At 35.2% G+C, this 16,384-nt stretch overlaps 1 protein-coding gene across 8 annotated transcripts in view; it reads right to left on the reverse strand.

The window, feature by feature from the left end:
• Window positions 1-16,384, reverse strand: part of LOC138713098 (cytospin-A-like) — a 406,047-nt gene that overhangs the window by 92,018 nt on the left and 297,645 nt on the right. For all 8 annotated transcript variants that reach the window (XM_069844871.1, XM_069844870.1, XM_069844867.1 and 5 more), the window contains exon 3: window positions 12,049-12,150. In XM_069844871.1, the coding sequence (XP_069700972.1) occupies window positions 12,049-12,150 (102 nt within the window). The remainder of the gene's footprint in view (window positions 1-12,048; window positions 12,151-16,384) is intronic.

Genomic DNA, 16,384 nt, shown 5'->3' on the forward strand with positions numbered 1-16,384 from the left:
TTTACCTAATACATGGAGCACCTACCATATGAAGTCAGAATTGTTTTTCACGAATATTAATATAAGTTATATGAGCCGAAATACAAAGTCAGTTTTTCGTGATTGAGGCGGGAATTATAATTCTAGCAAGTCCGCGTGAAATTTGGAAAGGACCAGAAAGTGTAGTTGTGGCAACATTGTTTTCCTAGTTGGTAACACTGCCTCATAATAGCGCATATAATAGTGATATGCGTTACAAGAGCGGTATGTTGAAGTTTTCATGTTCGAGGAAAAGTTTGAAAAAGCGAAACGTAGTTGAGCTTTTTTAATTTCCGAGAATTGAAAGAAAACATACCGCTCGTGTATCATACATTATTTTGTGCGAAGATCGTTTATTACATACCTGAAAGAGGAATTTCTAATTAGTTGCAATGAAATCTCCATCTTGGTTTCTGTTCAATGACGGCAAATTTGCAAAACAAAAATATCTTTCTTCAACATTGTTGCTTTACAATGTTTTCTGTGTTTACTATACTCCAGCAGGCCGTGATATACGTCTTTCTTTCCCCCCAGTCTATGATGAGTCTGGAATCTTGTTGATTTTTTCACGGCTTCCTTAATGTCACTTGCATCACGAATGCAGTAACTTTAGTGGAGTTGTAGAGTTTACTTAATTTTTGCAAATATTTAAAAACAATAATTAAGAGTGCAATTTAGGTGAAATTGCAGTGGTAAGTTTCCAATTTATAATTATTACTATATTGAACGTCTCTAAAAATAATATGTTAAAAGTCTAAAGCAGTAAAATCAATAAGAGGGAAATTGTTATGTGTGTTAGGTTGGGAATACTGAATGTGGAATTTTAGACTTTCCGCGGATTGGTTTTGTGCGGAAACCAAGCAAATACGCACGATCTCGCACAAACAAATTTGTTCATTGTTGAGGCGAAATGGCTGCTATAGAGAACAGAAAAGCTTGATTTTCATGTGAACCAATCGGTTATTAATGTGCAACGGAATTACCGAACAAAGTTTGGTGCACATGCACCCAGTGGGCCTACAATCCGTAAATGGTACACTGATTTTAAGGCTAGATTCTTCGTAAGCGGTTGCGATTTCATCCGTACCGACTACAGTTGCTGCAAGCTCTAAAACCAGAGGACAAAGTGCTACGAAGAAATTTCTGCATAAGTATGCAGACTTTAATTGAAAACGATGATGAATTTATTTGTTCCGTGGTGTTTTCTGACAAAGCCACTTTTTATCTTTCTGGTAAGGTGAACAGACATAACCTCAGAAATTGGGGGTCGGAAAATCCGCGTACCTACGTGCAGTGGCGGCTTCTCAAGGGGGTTGCAGGTTTGTACATCCCCCAGTAATGTTCCTAATCTCCCAGCCTTGTTACTATTAAATATATATATATATATATATATATATATATATATATATATATATATTTACAATTTTCATTCATGACTATCTTTAGCTGGCGTCTTGTTTTGTACGTCTGCAGGAGCCTTCGAGCCTCTTGGTTTGCAAAGATGTTGAAAACCTATGGAAGGTAGTTTATTGAGATGTTCGGATAATTCAGGGACAGGGGGTTAGAGGCGTGGTCTACTGCTTTCCTCATTGAGAAAGGTTTGTCGCACTCCCTGACATGGGACACCAACGTCAGTGCAGAGGAAACTAAATTCACTGGGAAAGTATCTGTTTCAACTAGACATTTGTCCGAAGTAATAAGCATGAAAAATGTATTCATTCAGGTTGTGCAACGAACGAACAGTCGCATATTTCGCACATTACTTTCTCAATCTGCATCCACACAAACGGCACAATACATAAAGAAGCTTGTATTTTGCTTTAAAGTTATAAGAGTTGTCGTTCTGACAATAAATGCTGCTATCTCCCGACAGCCTACGAAACGTTGGACTTGGTACTTGGTAGCATTCTGATGACTATTCTGTGCTCAAATGTTTTCATGAGGTTAAATCGTAATATAGAGAGCTCCATCCACGACCCCGTCCACTTTTGGACTTTCTGTATAAATAGATATGCTTGTATTTAGTCATTTTACTTATTAATTGCATATAAATAAGCTTTATATGTACACGCCCTCAGGCATACACGATTTTAAACTTTAAAGTAAAGTATGTTTAACTCCTCTCCAGTATCCATTGTGCACCACCATATTTTCAAACCACTAGCCGCCACTGCCTACGTGGAATTTGTCTATAGGCTTGATGTGTGCCGTGTTACCAAGGGGGGCACATTCAATATCTTTAAAGTAAGGAAGTAAACTTTTTTATTTTCACTTTCCATTGGTAGGCCTACTATTTTCATGCACCTCAGATCCATAGAACGTAAATTTCATGTGTTCGAAATCGGAGAGGTCTTTTATAGGAGCCCTGTATATTTGTAATTTTAACGCTATAATTTATCAGTTTGTTAGCTTATCAATGAAATAAGAAAAGTAATAAATTAACCGATAAGGACAATAAATTGACAGATTACAAAATTAAATGTAACAAAAATGCGAAACTTTAAGATTATATGTATAATAGATAATACAGTATGAATGTTTACTTAATAGCAGATATATACCAGAAATTTCTATTAATAAAATCTCTTCTTTACACTGTAAATTCTCATGATGTGCGGTTATAAATATGAATGTCGATCGTCAAAGGGAAAGTTTCCCGTTTCCTTGATGTCCCTGATCAAATAAAATGGTTGACAACCTCAGTACACACCAACCTTAGCTTATCTTATGATGTCATAGTTTGCTTTCATAGAGAATGAACGATTATTTCTTCACAATACCGTGGGATGGCGCCACAAGCAAACAATAAGCTATAATCAGAAGCGGCCTCATTAATGTTCACGTGGGTAGTTTTGTTTACTTACATTAAGAGAAGTAGACTGGAAATCGATGTGTTGTTTACCAATGTCTATGCCTTATTTGAAATTTACTTCACTTTAATGACTGCACTTCTGTGCATCTGAAAACATACATTCCCTACTACTTTTAAACAAAACAGGATACTCGTCAAGATGATGATGATGATGATGATGATTACTTTTAATCCAATAGTTGGATACACATTGAGACTTCAGGACTGTAACGTCAACATGCAGCAAGATCTTCAAGATAATTTTATTAAGAAAAATTATTCACTATTTTGTTATCCTATGAAATGACTTGACTGTCCATACTTTACAACTGATTTACCTCGCATTAGTACAAGCTATGTTACAATACGGTATTATAGGATGGAGTAGTGCTTATAGTACCTCCCTAATGACAATAATACTGCTACAGAAAATAATAATGAAAATGTGTCTTAAGGGGACACTCCACTACAATTGACAACTGTTTTCCTAGTCATTTTTTCAACCAAATTTTGAGAGCATGTTTACTATGTAAAGGACTAACAAAATTGAAATTTTTAAGTGCCAAATGTTTTTGACTTTTGATTTTATACACATTTTTCTACTCTTTTAGAAATGTTTTCAAACCCAAGTTTTTAGTAGAAGATCTCAATTTTTAAGTTTCGTCTTTTATGGTTGCATACACACGACATGAGAAACATTTCTGTGCATTCATTTTAAGAAATATCTCATTTATCTTTATTCAAAAATGTTTTTTAAAATTTAAGAATGTTATTTTTCATATAATTAATGAAAAAAAATATTAATAAAATAAACTAGCAGCATTTGTCACAAAATAAATTCATAGTAACGTGCAGCTACGTCATAAATACGAGTACTTGCGGTTAAAATTTCATTAAACTTCCTTAATATTTAGCATAAAAAAGTTGGTGTTGAATCAAGAAAAATAAACTTACGGTATGGGAAAATGGATTTGAAAGTAAAATGTAAATTAAAATTCTCCTCCACTAGATTCATCTAGTAGACCTAACTTCAGGGAGCCAACTTGAGAACAAAGAGTAACTAGATTTTTAATCAGAAATTTTTAAAAAAGAATTCTTTCATGAAAAAATAATTTTGACAGCTCTTTAAATACCACGGTCCTTTTACAGTCTTAATTTAAAAAAATTAAACATATTTGTAATTAGAATTGAACTAAATCCATTTAGTATACATTCAAAGAAGTGAAATAGAAAATTAATTTTCTTTTTGGAAAATATTAATCATTTTCAGTGGAATCTTCGCTTAATAAGCCTCTTGATTATCCCTCAGAACTGCTGTATTCTGAAGCGGTCGGCCTTCGTTGGGGCGCCGAAATATGCAGCTGTCGTCTGTCGTCGTTGTTGGTCGTCGTCGTCGTTGCCCACGACGCCTTTCCTTGCCCTCGGCTGCCAGCTCCGTCATATATGGAAAGTATCTCGAGGAAGCACGTCGATGTCAATAATTAATTATATACACTGATTAATTTGGGCGCCAGCGTCCTCGAGATTACTCCGGTAGAGGTATGAGATTCCCAGGTCAGCTGCAAAAACGGTCGGGACATGGGGTTTGGGAGACGTGCTCGTAGGTTGAAATGATGTAGGCGCACACCAGAAGTTGTTGGTAAGAACTATGAAAACGTTTATTATTATTATTAAGTGTTCGTTTCAGATTAGCAGAAATGCGCGTCCAAGTGTATAATATCTCGCTCTCACTTCCCGCAAGTTGGTATACTAATTTCTGAGTTCACGTAATTATATATTTTGTACTATAAAACACCAGTAATATAACGGACAGTTGATAACGTGATGAGAGGAAAGAATTCAGACTTATAATAATAATGCAACACACGACTTCTTACTACACCCACTAAAAAATTCTAAGTCCGTAAATTGTTATACTTCCGAGTTAGGTTTGCCGAGAATATGTGGAGTGCAACTTCTCCGTACGCGTTCTATATGCCTTCTGTCTATCTGCCAAATCTATCCTCTACTTTCAACCACCAAACATAGAATTTCGCCCTCCTATCTATATATCACGTGTCTCTATTAAGAATCCTGATTGGCCATGATTACACTTACGTCACTTAAGACGCGTTCTTCAAAAATTGTTCGTTAACTAGAACATCTCCTACTTCCGGCGTCCTGACAATTCTCTGACATATACCAGATCATCTCTTTTGGAACCTGGCTTGGCGTCTTCTTACTGACCACCCGCAGGCAAAGTCCATACATTCCCTCATCAGTCAACTCCACGCCTGGACACATGTTTCCTGTCCGCCTAGCTTCCTTTCGGCCTTCCTGTCCACCTGTTACTTCCGTCTCAGATTTTGAAACTAACTTACACGTCCGCGCATCCTATCCATATAAGAATATTAACACGAAATACTAATCTAATGAAAATCTCCTCATCCTATACGAGGAACCGTCTCAATTCTGAATTTAAAGTATTTAATTTCCATCATATTTACAACAATTCCTTAATGAATTTCGCACATAAAGACCGAAATATATTTAATTTGTAACATAAATATAAAACTAAAAGGTCAGAACCTAAATGTAGCACAACTGTAGCATATAATTACAGTAGCAACTTCAGTCCAAGGCTTTATGACAAGATAACAGCTAAATTACCAAACATACAATTTGCTAATGCTCCTTATTTAAAAAAAAATCAATTAAAAATTGTTTAAGGAGGCAATATAAAGTTTCAATTACTGTAATATCTGTGTTCTTTTACTCTTCTTACTTTTTATTTATTATTTTTTAATTAAATACTTGTCTTAAATTTTGTGGAATGCATCCTGAGCATGAGTATGTACTAGGGAGATTTTTATATAAAAAATGAAATGTATCGTCTTCCTAGCAATAAAAATTATTATTATTATTAAATATAGTTAATCACGCTTTGCAAAATTTTTAATGAACAGAACATGATTACCAGCCCAAATTATACAAAATATTTTGAGGGGTTTGCCAAAGTATGAACTACAAGAGATCCGTGCTAAAAAGATTGTGTACACAGCATGTTTTCAAATTTTAAATTTTTTTCTGTTTCATAAATCCGCCCCTTGCAGTTAAGGGGTATAAAGCCCAGACGTTATTTGCCTGAGCAGGAGCGGATGTGAGCTGCGTGCGACATGTAATAGTGCTGTATTATTAGACGTTATAATAGGCGGAAGACCAGGTTGCAGTACACCGACTTCTCTGTGCCGCGGTGATGCAGCCGACTATTGGCAGGCGGATATGAGCGCAGCAATATGTAAACAGCTCCGAGACCGCAAGTGGAGGCGAAGTTCAAGCAAACGATCGACATGAATACTGGGTGTTCATTTCAAAGTGTGTCATGACGTCTCTGTTTTTGGGTCACCGATTTGAAGCGAGTTTCAGCTTATATGTTAGAGAAGTTGCCTATTATTTAAGGCGTTCTTCAATCTGAACTTGAGAACGTGTACCGTATAACTTGAACGTCGTAGCAACAGATGGCGGTCTGTACGGTCTGTGTGCTACCATAACCTCTTTCGAACTGTGTTTTGCGCCGGCAAGTCGTACGCAAGGTATTTGTTATCATCGGTTGCGTACGGCAACATTCCACAACACAAATCAAATGCTCCGTGTCCATGTTGACCGTCGAAGTTAATGTCAACAAATACGTAAGTAATCGTCTTAACCCTCTCCCCATATCCCGACAGTACGTATTTCCAAACAGTTCACATTCCTGCCAATACCGGCGTTACCGTACGTATCGGTAAGTACCCCTCAGAATGAACGCCGTACTTGCTAGGCAACTTCTCTGCCTCATAGGTTATACACCTCTGCGGAAGTGTAGGAAGATTGAATTCTCTAGGCTCATCGGCTGGCCACATGACGGCATACAGCGAGCCATGACACACTTTGAACTGAACACCCAGTAGTACCAGTCTCTGTTCCACCTTCCTTACTTTTCTTATATGCCCCCCCCCCAACCCCCCAATCCTTCTATCTTTCGGTTATTCCATCTCACTCTTTTATTTCTTTTCCATATTTCTTCAGTCCCCTCTTAAACGCCCCCTATCTTTTTATTTCTCTCCCTTCCTTTTTTCCTTCCTTAACTATTCCTTCTAGAGCTCATTCACAATGAAAATTAATCATAACGTAAGCGTTAACTTAACGTTACAGTAAAATCAAGAAGTCATACCATCATTCACGATGGGAACATAAACATAACAGCAAACATACTTGGTAACCATGGAAACATAACAACGACGCCATTTCCTCATATTCTGTCGTATACTTCAGCGCGCCACGGTTGTGTTCTGTTTGCAAATCACGAATCATAAGCATGAAAGTTTGGAGTTTGTAAACTTTCATGTTAACGTCTTACGGTAATGTTTATGTCAATGTTTATGTGAATCATTGTGGATGATCCCATTTGGCAGCCTGGGCGCAAACTTCTGTGTTTATGTTACGGTTATGTTTAATTTTCATTGTGAATGGGCCTTTATTCCTTCCATCCGTTCCTTCATATTTCCTTTTTACTCTCTTCTCGTGTTTCTTCCATTTATTTTTTTCTTGATCCAATTTTTTCTCGTATTTTCACTCTTCCTTCCATCTCCATCTCCACCTCCATTCTATTTTATTTCTCTGTTTTCGTATTTTGTTTGTATCTTCCTTCCTGCGCTAGACTCCATAGCACAACCCAGGGGTTCTCAAACTGTGGGAGGGATGGAAGTTCGGACACCAAACCTATTAAGTTAACTACGTCGCGCGTTATAAAAGTCGTGTAATTTACATCAGCTCAAGGCAGTAGAAGGACTTGTACAGAACACTTCCAGTTTTAGTTTAAGTCCTTAAATTGTTACCAGCAGCTCATGTAAACTTTATAGAATTTAAAGTCATTTCATTACACGAGCGTTTTTTTTATTTTATTGGGTTTTTTACGACGCTGTATCAACATCTAGGTTATTTAGCGTCTGAATGAAATGAAGGTGATAATGCCGGTGAAATGAGTCCGGGGTCCAGCACCAAGTTACCCAGCATTTGTTCGTATTGGGTTGAGGGAAAACCCCGGAAAAAACCTCAACCAGGTAACTTGCCCCGACCGGGATTCGAACCCGGGCCATCTGTTTCGCACCCAGACGCGCTGACCGTTACTCCACAGGTGTGGACTACACAAGCGTAAGTATTGTTGCGCATGTTATTACAATCGGTAATTTTCTAGACGTATACTTTCAAATGACATGTTTAAAATGTAGATTCTCAAGTTTATGGAACGGAATATTCGCACATATCAACAGAGAAATCATACCGTCGTGCGATTAACCTCTTCGCGTTAGCGCACACTTCGCTTCTCACCATTACAAAATGCAGTTTTATTTTAAATTTTTGAGAACGACGAATATATATATATATATATATATATATATATATATATATATATATATATATATACAGGGTGAACCATACGTAATATCGTTAACTTCTTTGAGATATTAAGCAAAAAAGTTTCATACAATTTTGCTCGTAAATTTCTTCCTTTTCGAGATAAAAATTGTTTTATATCGCTAGTGATTAGCACGTATGGGCGAATCCAGAAATGCATATAGAGTGTTAGTTGGGAGGCCGGAGGGAAAAAGACCTTATGGGAGACCGAGACGTAGATGGGAAGGTAATATTAAAATGGATTTGAGGGAGGTGGGATATGATGATAGATACTGGATTAATCTTGCTCAGTATAGGGACCAATGGCGGGCTTATGTGAGGGCGGCAATGAACCTCCGGGTTCCTTAAAAGCCAGTAAGTAAGTGATTAGATGAAAGGGGTTAATCCTCATTTTTTAAATGTAACTCCTTTTTGCTCTATAGAGTGTAATTGGTTGAAATTTAATTACAAAACGTGAAGATATTTTTTTGACAATTATGTTTACACTCCTAACATAATGTGTTAAAATTTAATTATAGGCATTTCAAAAAAAAATATATTTTTTGTAGGATGAGCACTTTTACCTCAACACCGTCGAATGAAACATTTCATAGCGTGGTTTGGGAAAGCCATTGATTCAATTCCCAATATGCTCAGTCAATTTAAGAGAGCAGTGTATTATGATAATAAATGATTGAAAGAATTTTAGTTTTGTGCTTTAAATGTGAAGAAATTTGATCCGAACAAAAGTAACATCTTAAAATTACTTTTCAGAAAGAAACGTTACATCTGTTCGGATCAAATTCCTGCATATTTAAACGATAAAACTAAAATTTTTTAACAATATTGTCATAATACACCGCTTTCTTAAATTGACTGACCGTATTGCGAATTAAATCAATTGCTTTCCCAAAACACGCTATGAAATGTTTAATATAAAACAGTTTTCATTTCGAAAAGAAAGCAAAAACGAGCAAAATTGTTTCTGTTTGAAATATCTCAAAGAATAATCCCTTGAAATTAATGACATTACTCACGGTTCATCCTGTATATATACAGGGTGTTTCCGTTGTTTACGTTGTCTACTTACAGTATTCCATTCAGTGCGCTGTCTGAGGGATGGGGACAGGAAACTACACTAAAGCAATGCAGATAGCGTAATGTGTAACGGACATGGTCGGTCCTGATATGCACGTCTGTAGACAGCAGTGTATGTGTACAAGTTGCAGTGTCCAGTCGATCAGTCCTAGTGAAATGGAGGAGTACACGAGAGCGGAATAAGCAGACCTGATTTTCGAATGCGGATGAGCCAATGGAAACAGTAGACAAGCTCACAGATTGTATCGGGACAAGTACCCACGTAGGAGACATCCGGCCCATACCATCTTTCCACGACTGTTCCAAAAGTTAAGGGAAGGAGGGCACGTGGTGTCAAATTACAATTCCATTTCCACACAATTATTTCTGTAGCTGGGAGGAAAAAGTTCTTAAGTCAATTTTTTGTGAAAATGAGATTTTTATATATTCTGAAAGCGGAAACAATTCTCTACAATCTGGTAAAACGGCTAAAGTCAAATAAGACTCCTGACTGGATTTATAGAGCGTTACCAAATGTCCTAAGTACTCTTTGAATCGAGCACACACAGAATAAAGGACTTAACAATATTTAATACTTTATTCCTTACAAAGCATCACATGTTTACTTTCCATGCTTCCCTATTAAAACGGTCTAACTTGTATTTTAGCCATTTTATCACATACTGATGTCCTTCCATTTAAAACTTTAAGCACCAGGGTAAACAGTCCTATAATTGTTTAAGACCCATTTTGCATTCCTAATAATTTACATTTCTCATTTATTTTGACATGAAAAAGGTAATTTGAATAGTCTCTTCTACTTAGTTTGGCTTCTAGTCTTAAAAGGGCTTAAGTGCGGCTATTTTTGGAAATAATCAAGAAAATTGTTAAATGAGCAGCATTACCTATTTTAGAAGAAATGTAAACAAATAATACCCAGAAAAATCTCTTAATTAAAAAAAAACTCTATAATTGACACCAATTTCAATCTTTCTATTGCTTTCCTGAAAAGTATACAATTTTTACTTAAGACCTTTATCCTCACGGCCACAGATTTTTTGCTTATAATTTTCGACTCAGTCATTTCCGGACCATGGTTCCTTATCTCAAATTGATACATGTGCCCTTCGCATCATCTCTGAAAGTTTGTAACACCACCTCGGAAACACCCTGTATATTGTATATACACACAACAAATTGCTGTACGGAGCCTCAACGCCGGAAATCAGCATTAAAATCTCAGCTATACCTGGTAAGGTTTATCTTGTCTCAGTAGCAATAAAACCAAGTCCCTTCAAATGAGGGTGGACATTATAGGAGGGTTGTAAATTTTCAAGATTCCTTTCAAAATCTTGTTATTGTACAGGCTGCCAGAACTCAGTTTCTTGAAAGACAAGCTCATTGACGGAACTACACATCTAAGAACAGAGATATATTGTTATTTTATTTTGCGCTACAGAATGTATCAACTAGTCCCTTCCGACACTGGATGGATGGACGGCATCGCTCCACTCCTTCATCGCCATAGGTTCGTTCCAACAAGCGGTTCATGGATTAGTTCATGTACGGTTCCTGTACCATCTTATGCGCATGCGCTAGTTGAGCATCTGCTATGGGATTGAAACTGGACTGGACGCTGTTGGAACGCTTTCGCGGATCGTTATGTACTAAATCCAGAGATGTTATAACTGTGATCATCTTTGCTAAGAACGGGATGCATAATTATTATCGTTTCGCAGCTAATTCTAATTGCAGAAAATAGAATTTCGATCATTTTCTATAAAAAGATGACAAAAAATATGGAAGGCAAGAATTCCGATAATTGACTTCAATAGTTCTTTTTTTAATTATTAATGTATGTACGTTATTTATCGTATTTTTAATCAAAGCTGCATGTTGAAATTGCAATTAACTGTTTCAATAACCAAATAATTTCCATTCCCTTTCTTTTTGTCAAAAAAGTTTAATTAAATCTCTAGTTTTATTATTCGTCTGTACTGTCACTTTTCATCTTTAACCTCATTGATGTGAACAGTCGATCATGTCTTTCTTCAGTATCCAGGAGACGTTGGTGAGCTTATGCGCATGCGCGTCTCGCGTACTCTTCCGTACATGCCTCAATCCACGGAATATTTTTGACCGTTCCGAACCCGTGTCAAAAGCTTGTTCGAACCATCGAACGCCCGACTGCAGTACATGTTTCCGGTTCAGGACTGGTTCGGATTGTGTTGGAACGCTTTTTCTGTACTGCGCATGCTCACGATGGTTACGGACGGTTCCTGACTGTTGTTGGAACGAACACAGACGAAGTAAGACATATCTCCTTTCTCTCTCTTTTCACAGTGAGACAAGATACATCACACAGACTTTACTTTAAGTGAAGACGGTGTTACTGTATGTTTTCAGGCAATACTCAAGTTACTCCTAATACTTCACCCCTCCTAGAAATTAATCTATCGTAAGATGAAACATATCCTGAGAGAAAAATAAACTATGGAAATCTTTTGAATTTGGCATTAACTTAATGAGTCGGTGAGCCAAGCACGTGAAAAGAACTGCCCTGCAATAGACCTGCTTCATTCCTGCTTGACGCTTTTAAAATATAACCACCAAACCTCAAAGTGCGACAAACGAAGCCACACAACAACCAAAGGCTGGCTCCCCACATCCTGCCAGCTGTCACTCACCTGAAAAGCTTGGAAGCCGGGGGTGTGCGCCCCACTACACGGGGGGTCTTGCCCCTGCTGCTGACGACCGCGCTGGTTGTGGGAACTGTGCCGCCACGCAACCTGAAACAAACGACGATCTTTAAATCAGAAACAAATGAACACAGTATTGTATATTTATAAAGAGAAAAGGGAATAAGGCAATCTTACAGTACACGTATTTATGAGAAAATAAGTTAAATATAAGTTAAAAGAGATAAATAAAAAAGAGCAATAAAAAGTGACCGGTACTTTATAATTTGCGTGAAACGTTTACGCTGTTCGTGATTGTTATTTTTAACAACAATAATAATAATAATAATAATAATAATAATAATAATAATAATGTTTTATTTTCGCTGGCAGAGTTAAGGCCATAAGGCCTTCTCTTCCACTCAACCAGCATCAATCAATACAATACATATTTAAATTACGAATATTTACACTACACTTAAAAGGTTCTCCAGAAATATTCTTCAGTTAAGTTTTAACGACTAGTAGACTACATATTTATTTAAATTTAGATAAATCTATAAGGTAAAGTAGTAACTTAATTTATGAGGTAATTTAATTCAATCAATTATAATTAATTTAAGAATTTGAGATAGCTAGTAAAATTATGAAAATTAATTTAATATAAGCTTATTAGAAGTATGTCACAGGGAGAAAAAAATATATATATAAATCTAAAATATATTTCTATAATGAGAATATTAATGTAATTGCCATTAGAGGTTTTGTAAATCTATTTAGAGAAATTAATGATAATAATCAGGGAAAGGATTTATATGTAAATACATATTTACTTATAAAGCTAATATAATTTATATTTTGCATTATCTTTATGTTTCACAATGTGTAGGGTTGAAAAATCCTACTTCTATTTTCCATATTTTTCCATATTTTAGAGTTTAGTACATATTTTCGTTAATTTCCATATATTTTCCATATTTCATATAAAACAGTCCATATTATATTAGGTTTAACAATAAAACAAAACAAAATTCCATTAACTTTTAAAAATACATTTCAACAATAGAGATTTAAACACATGTTCAGTAATCCCTTTAACATCAGAGTTATTTGAAAATTAGCAGTCCTATCAACAATGGGAAAGTAAGTTACAAAACTGTATTAATTTAATTTAAAATTTTTAACAGACTTCAGTTGTGCAGCTCAACAGTTAAATGCCAGTCAGAGTACACATAGGTTCAGTTTTGTAAATCATACTATAAAGACGGTAAATATGCCAAAAGTACGTCATTCAGTCAATTTAAAATCAAAACTAACAAGTTACATTTCAGAATTTAAAGAAGATGGTTTATCAACTGACAATAAAATATTATTTTGTAATTTGTGTCAGTGTGCAGTATCATCTACACAAAAGTTCCTGGTGCAACAACACATTACAACTAGTAAACATCAGGCCAACAAACAACTAAATTCCAAGCAGAGACAATTGTTTTTAACACAACCAACAACATCGAATGTAAGATCTGAGTTTAACATCGACCTGTGCCGTTCTCTCATCTCTGCTGATATTCCTCTCTACAAACTAAAGAATAAGGTCTTCAGGGAATTCCTTGAAAAATATACTCAACATACAATCCCGGATGAGTCAACACTTAGGAAGACGTATGCTCCATCCATCTACGATGAGACAATACAGAAGATAAGAGATGAAATTAAAGATAGTTCAATTTGGGTTTCCATTGATGAGACTCCCGACAAAGAAGGTAGACTTGTTGGTAATGTAGTTATCGGTTTGTTAAGTGAACAATATTCTGAACGAATTCTTTTACATTGTGATGTTCTAGAAAAGTGCAATAACAAAACTATAGTTAAACTGTTCAACGAAGCTATGGGTATCCTGTGGCCAAAGGGTATTATGTACGATAATGTGTTATTCTTTATTAGCGATGCTGCCCCTTATATGGTCAAAGCTGGACAAGCATTATCTGTTGTATATCCTAAATTGACTCATTTTACTTGTGTGGCGCATGCATTTCATCGTGTGGCAGAAGTGGTCAGAGACAATTTCCCTAAAGTAGATTTGTTGATTTCATCAGTGAAAAAAGTATTTCTCAAAGCTCCCAGTAGAGTTAACGTGTTGAAAGAAATGTACCCTGAAATTCCATTGCCACCAAAGCCAATTTTAACTAGATGGGGTACATGGCTAGAAGCAGTTGAATATTATGCCGAACATATAGACTCTATTAACAATGTTCTCCTTGCATTGGACTCTGAAGATGCAGTCTCAATTGATACTGCGAAAACAGTTACCTGTGACATAAGTGTGAAGAATGACTTAGCTCACATTCAGCATACATTTTCATGCATCATAAAAACGCTCAAAAGTCTCCAAAATAGGCACCTTTCACTATCTGAAAGTTTTGAAATTATAAATAGTACTGTGGAACAACTGAATCGTGGTAGAGGTAAAGTTGCAGATGCAGTAAGAGCTAAGGTGGACACTGTACTTTCAAAAAACCCTGGATATGAAGAACTACAAAAGGTTGTTGCTGTGATGAGTGGTGAATCAACAGTGAAGATTAACTTGGACTTATCCCCAGCAGACATTGTGAAATTGAATTATGTACCAGTTACTTCTTGTGACGTCGAACGCTCTTTTAGTCAGTATAAATCTATCCTCAGAGACAATAGAAGAAGATTCACTTTTCAGCACTTGAAAGAAATGTTTGTAACCTATTGTTATGGTAACAGACAATAAAAATTGTGTTTTGTTGAAACTACATTGGAAGATAAGGTACGTCCATTATATTTTTTGTTTAGTTTGATTAAAATGTACCAATATTTAACGTACATAGTCATTTTTTTATAATTTTAAGTCCATATTTAATTCCATATTTTGGTAAAAATCCATATTTAATTCCATATTTTGGTAAAAATAACTACATATATATTTACATATTTCATATATTTTTAGTCCATATAAATCCGTTCCCTGATAATAATAAGAATGGACAGATGTTAGTTTCATTATATGTAATAAATATTAATCAGCAATTAATTTGTTAAGTAAGAATTTATGTAATTTTGATCTAAATGAAGTTATTGTCCAACAACCCCTTACATCACTCGGTAGCGAGTTCCAATTTCTAGCAACTGAAACTGTATGAGATGAAGAATATAAAGATGTCTTGTGGTAGGGCATAATGAGTAAATTATTATGATGATATCTCGTACTTAGCTGATGATATGCATATGATATTGTGCATTTGTGGGCATGGTTGGGATTGCAAGGATGTTTGGGATTTTAATTAAAAATGTTATATTCCTTTTCATTCCTGTCTTTATACTCCAAACATTTAAATTTAAATTACTTTATAATTTCTTCCTCATTCTATTAGGCCTAGTCTCGAAACAACAATGCAATTGATAGTCGAAACGATTAGAACATCAATATAACGCCAATGAGTTGTTTGGAATAATTTGTAATTAATAATAAATAATATGTCATTGCAGAGAACTGGATACATTTGGAAATTGATACCAAAGTTTAATACTTCACAATTAGACTATACAAAAATCAAAATCAAAATGAATAACACAATAAGTAACGAAAGAAGAAGAATAAACCAAGGTGTAAAGCAGAGTTGCCCAATGACACCCAATTTTATACAAATAATATCATTAAGAGCAGTTTTCGCCAACATGTTACTAATTCACAATTAAGTAATTGTAATTTAACTTAAATACGCAATTAAATCATATTTAATTTCTTTGCATTTCACCATACAATAAGCATTTAAAATAAAGTCAATTAATTTAATCCTCAAGTAAGTCATCACGGCCTTCTTAATCATACTAATATCGTAATTCCGAAGGCCATGTGCCTTTTCATGCAGGCCTTTACAGCGAGTTCATTTGTTATATTACAAAATTAAAATGTCATCAGAAATTGTGGTTAAAAGAGAGAGAGGCGGGGGGGGGGAGTAAAAATTTTAAAGAAATTTAAAAACATTGTATTACAACATTAAAAAGTCATCAGAAATTGTGGTTAAAAAGAGAGAGAGAGAAAGAAGTAAAAATTTTAAAGAAATTTAAAAACATTGATTACTATAGATAACCACAAAATATATAAAAATCATTGCAAACAATTTCAAACCTGATGCAAAGAAATACGCAATAACAATACTCATAACTTAATTAATTTGCGCTAGGTATTCCTTTGCCTTCAAGTGTAAAACTGCATTATAAATTAGCTATTCACACTACTTTACTTGCTGTATTTTAAGCAACTGAAGATTAATTAGACGTTGCTTTAATAAATAAAAAATATATAATTTAAATAGTG

The sequence above is a fragment of the Periplaneta americana genome, chromosome 14 (genome assembly GCF_040183065.1).
Source record: "Periplaneta americana isolate PAMFEO1 chromosome 14, P.americana_PAMFEO1_priV1, whole genome shotgun sequence".
Taxonomy (NCBI): domain Eukaryota; kingdom Metazoa; phylum Arthropoda; class Insecta; order Blattodea; family Blattidae; genus Periplaneta; species Periplaneta americana.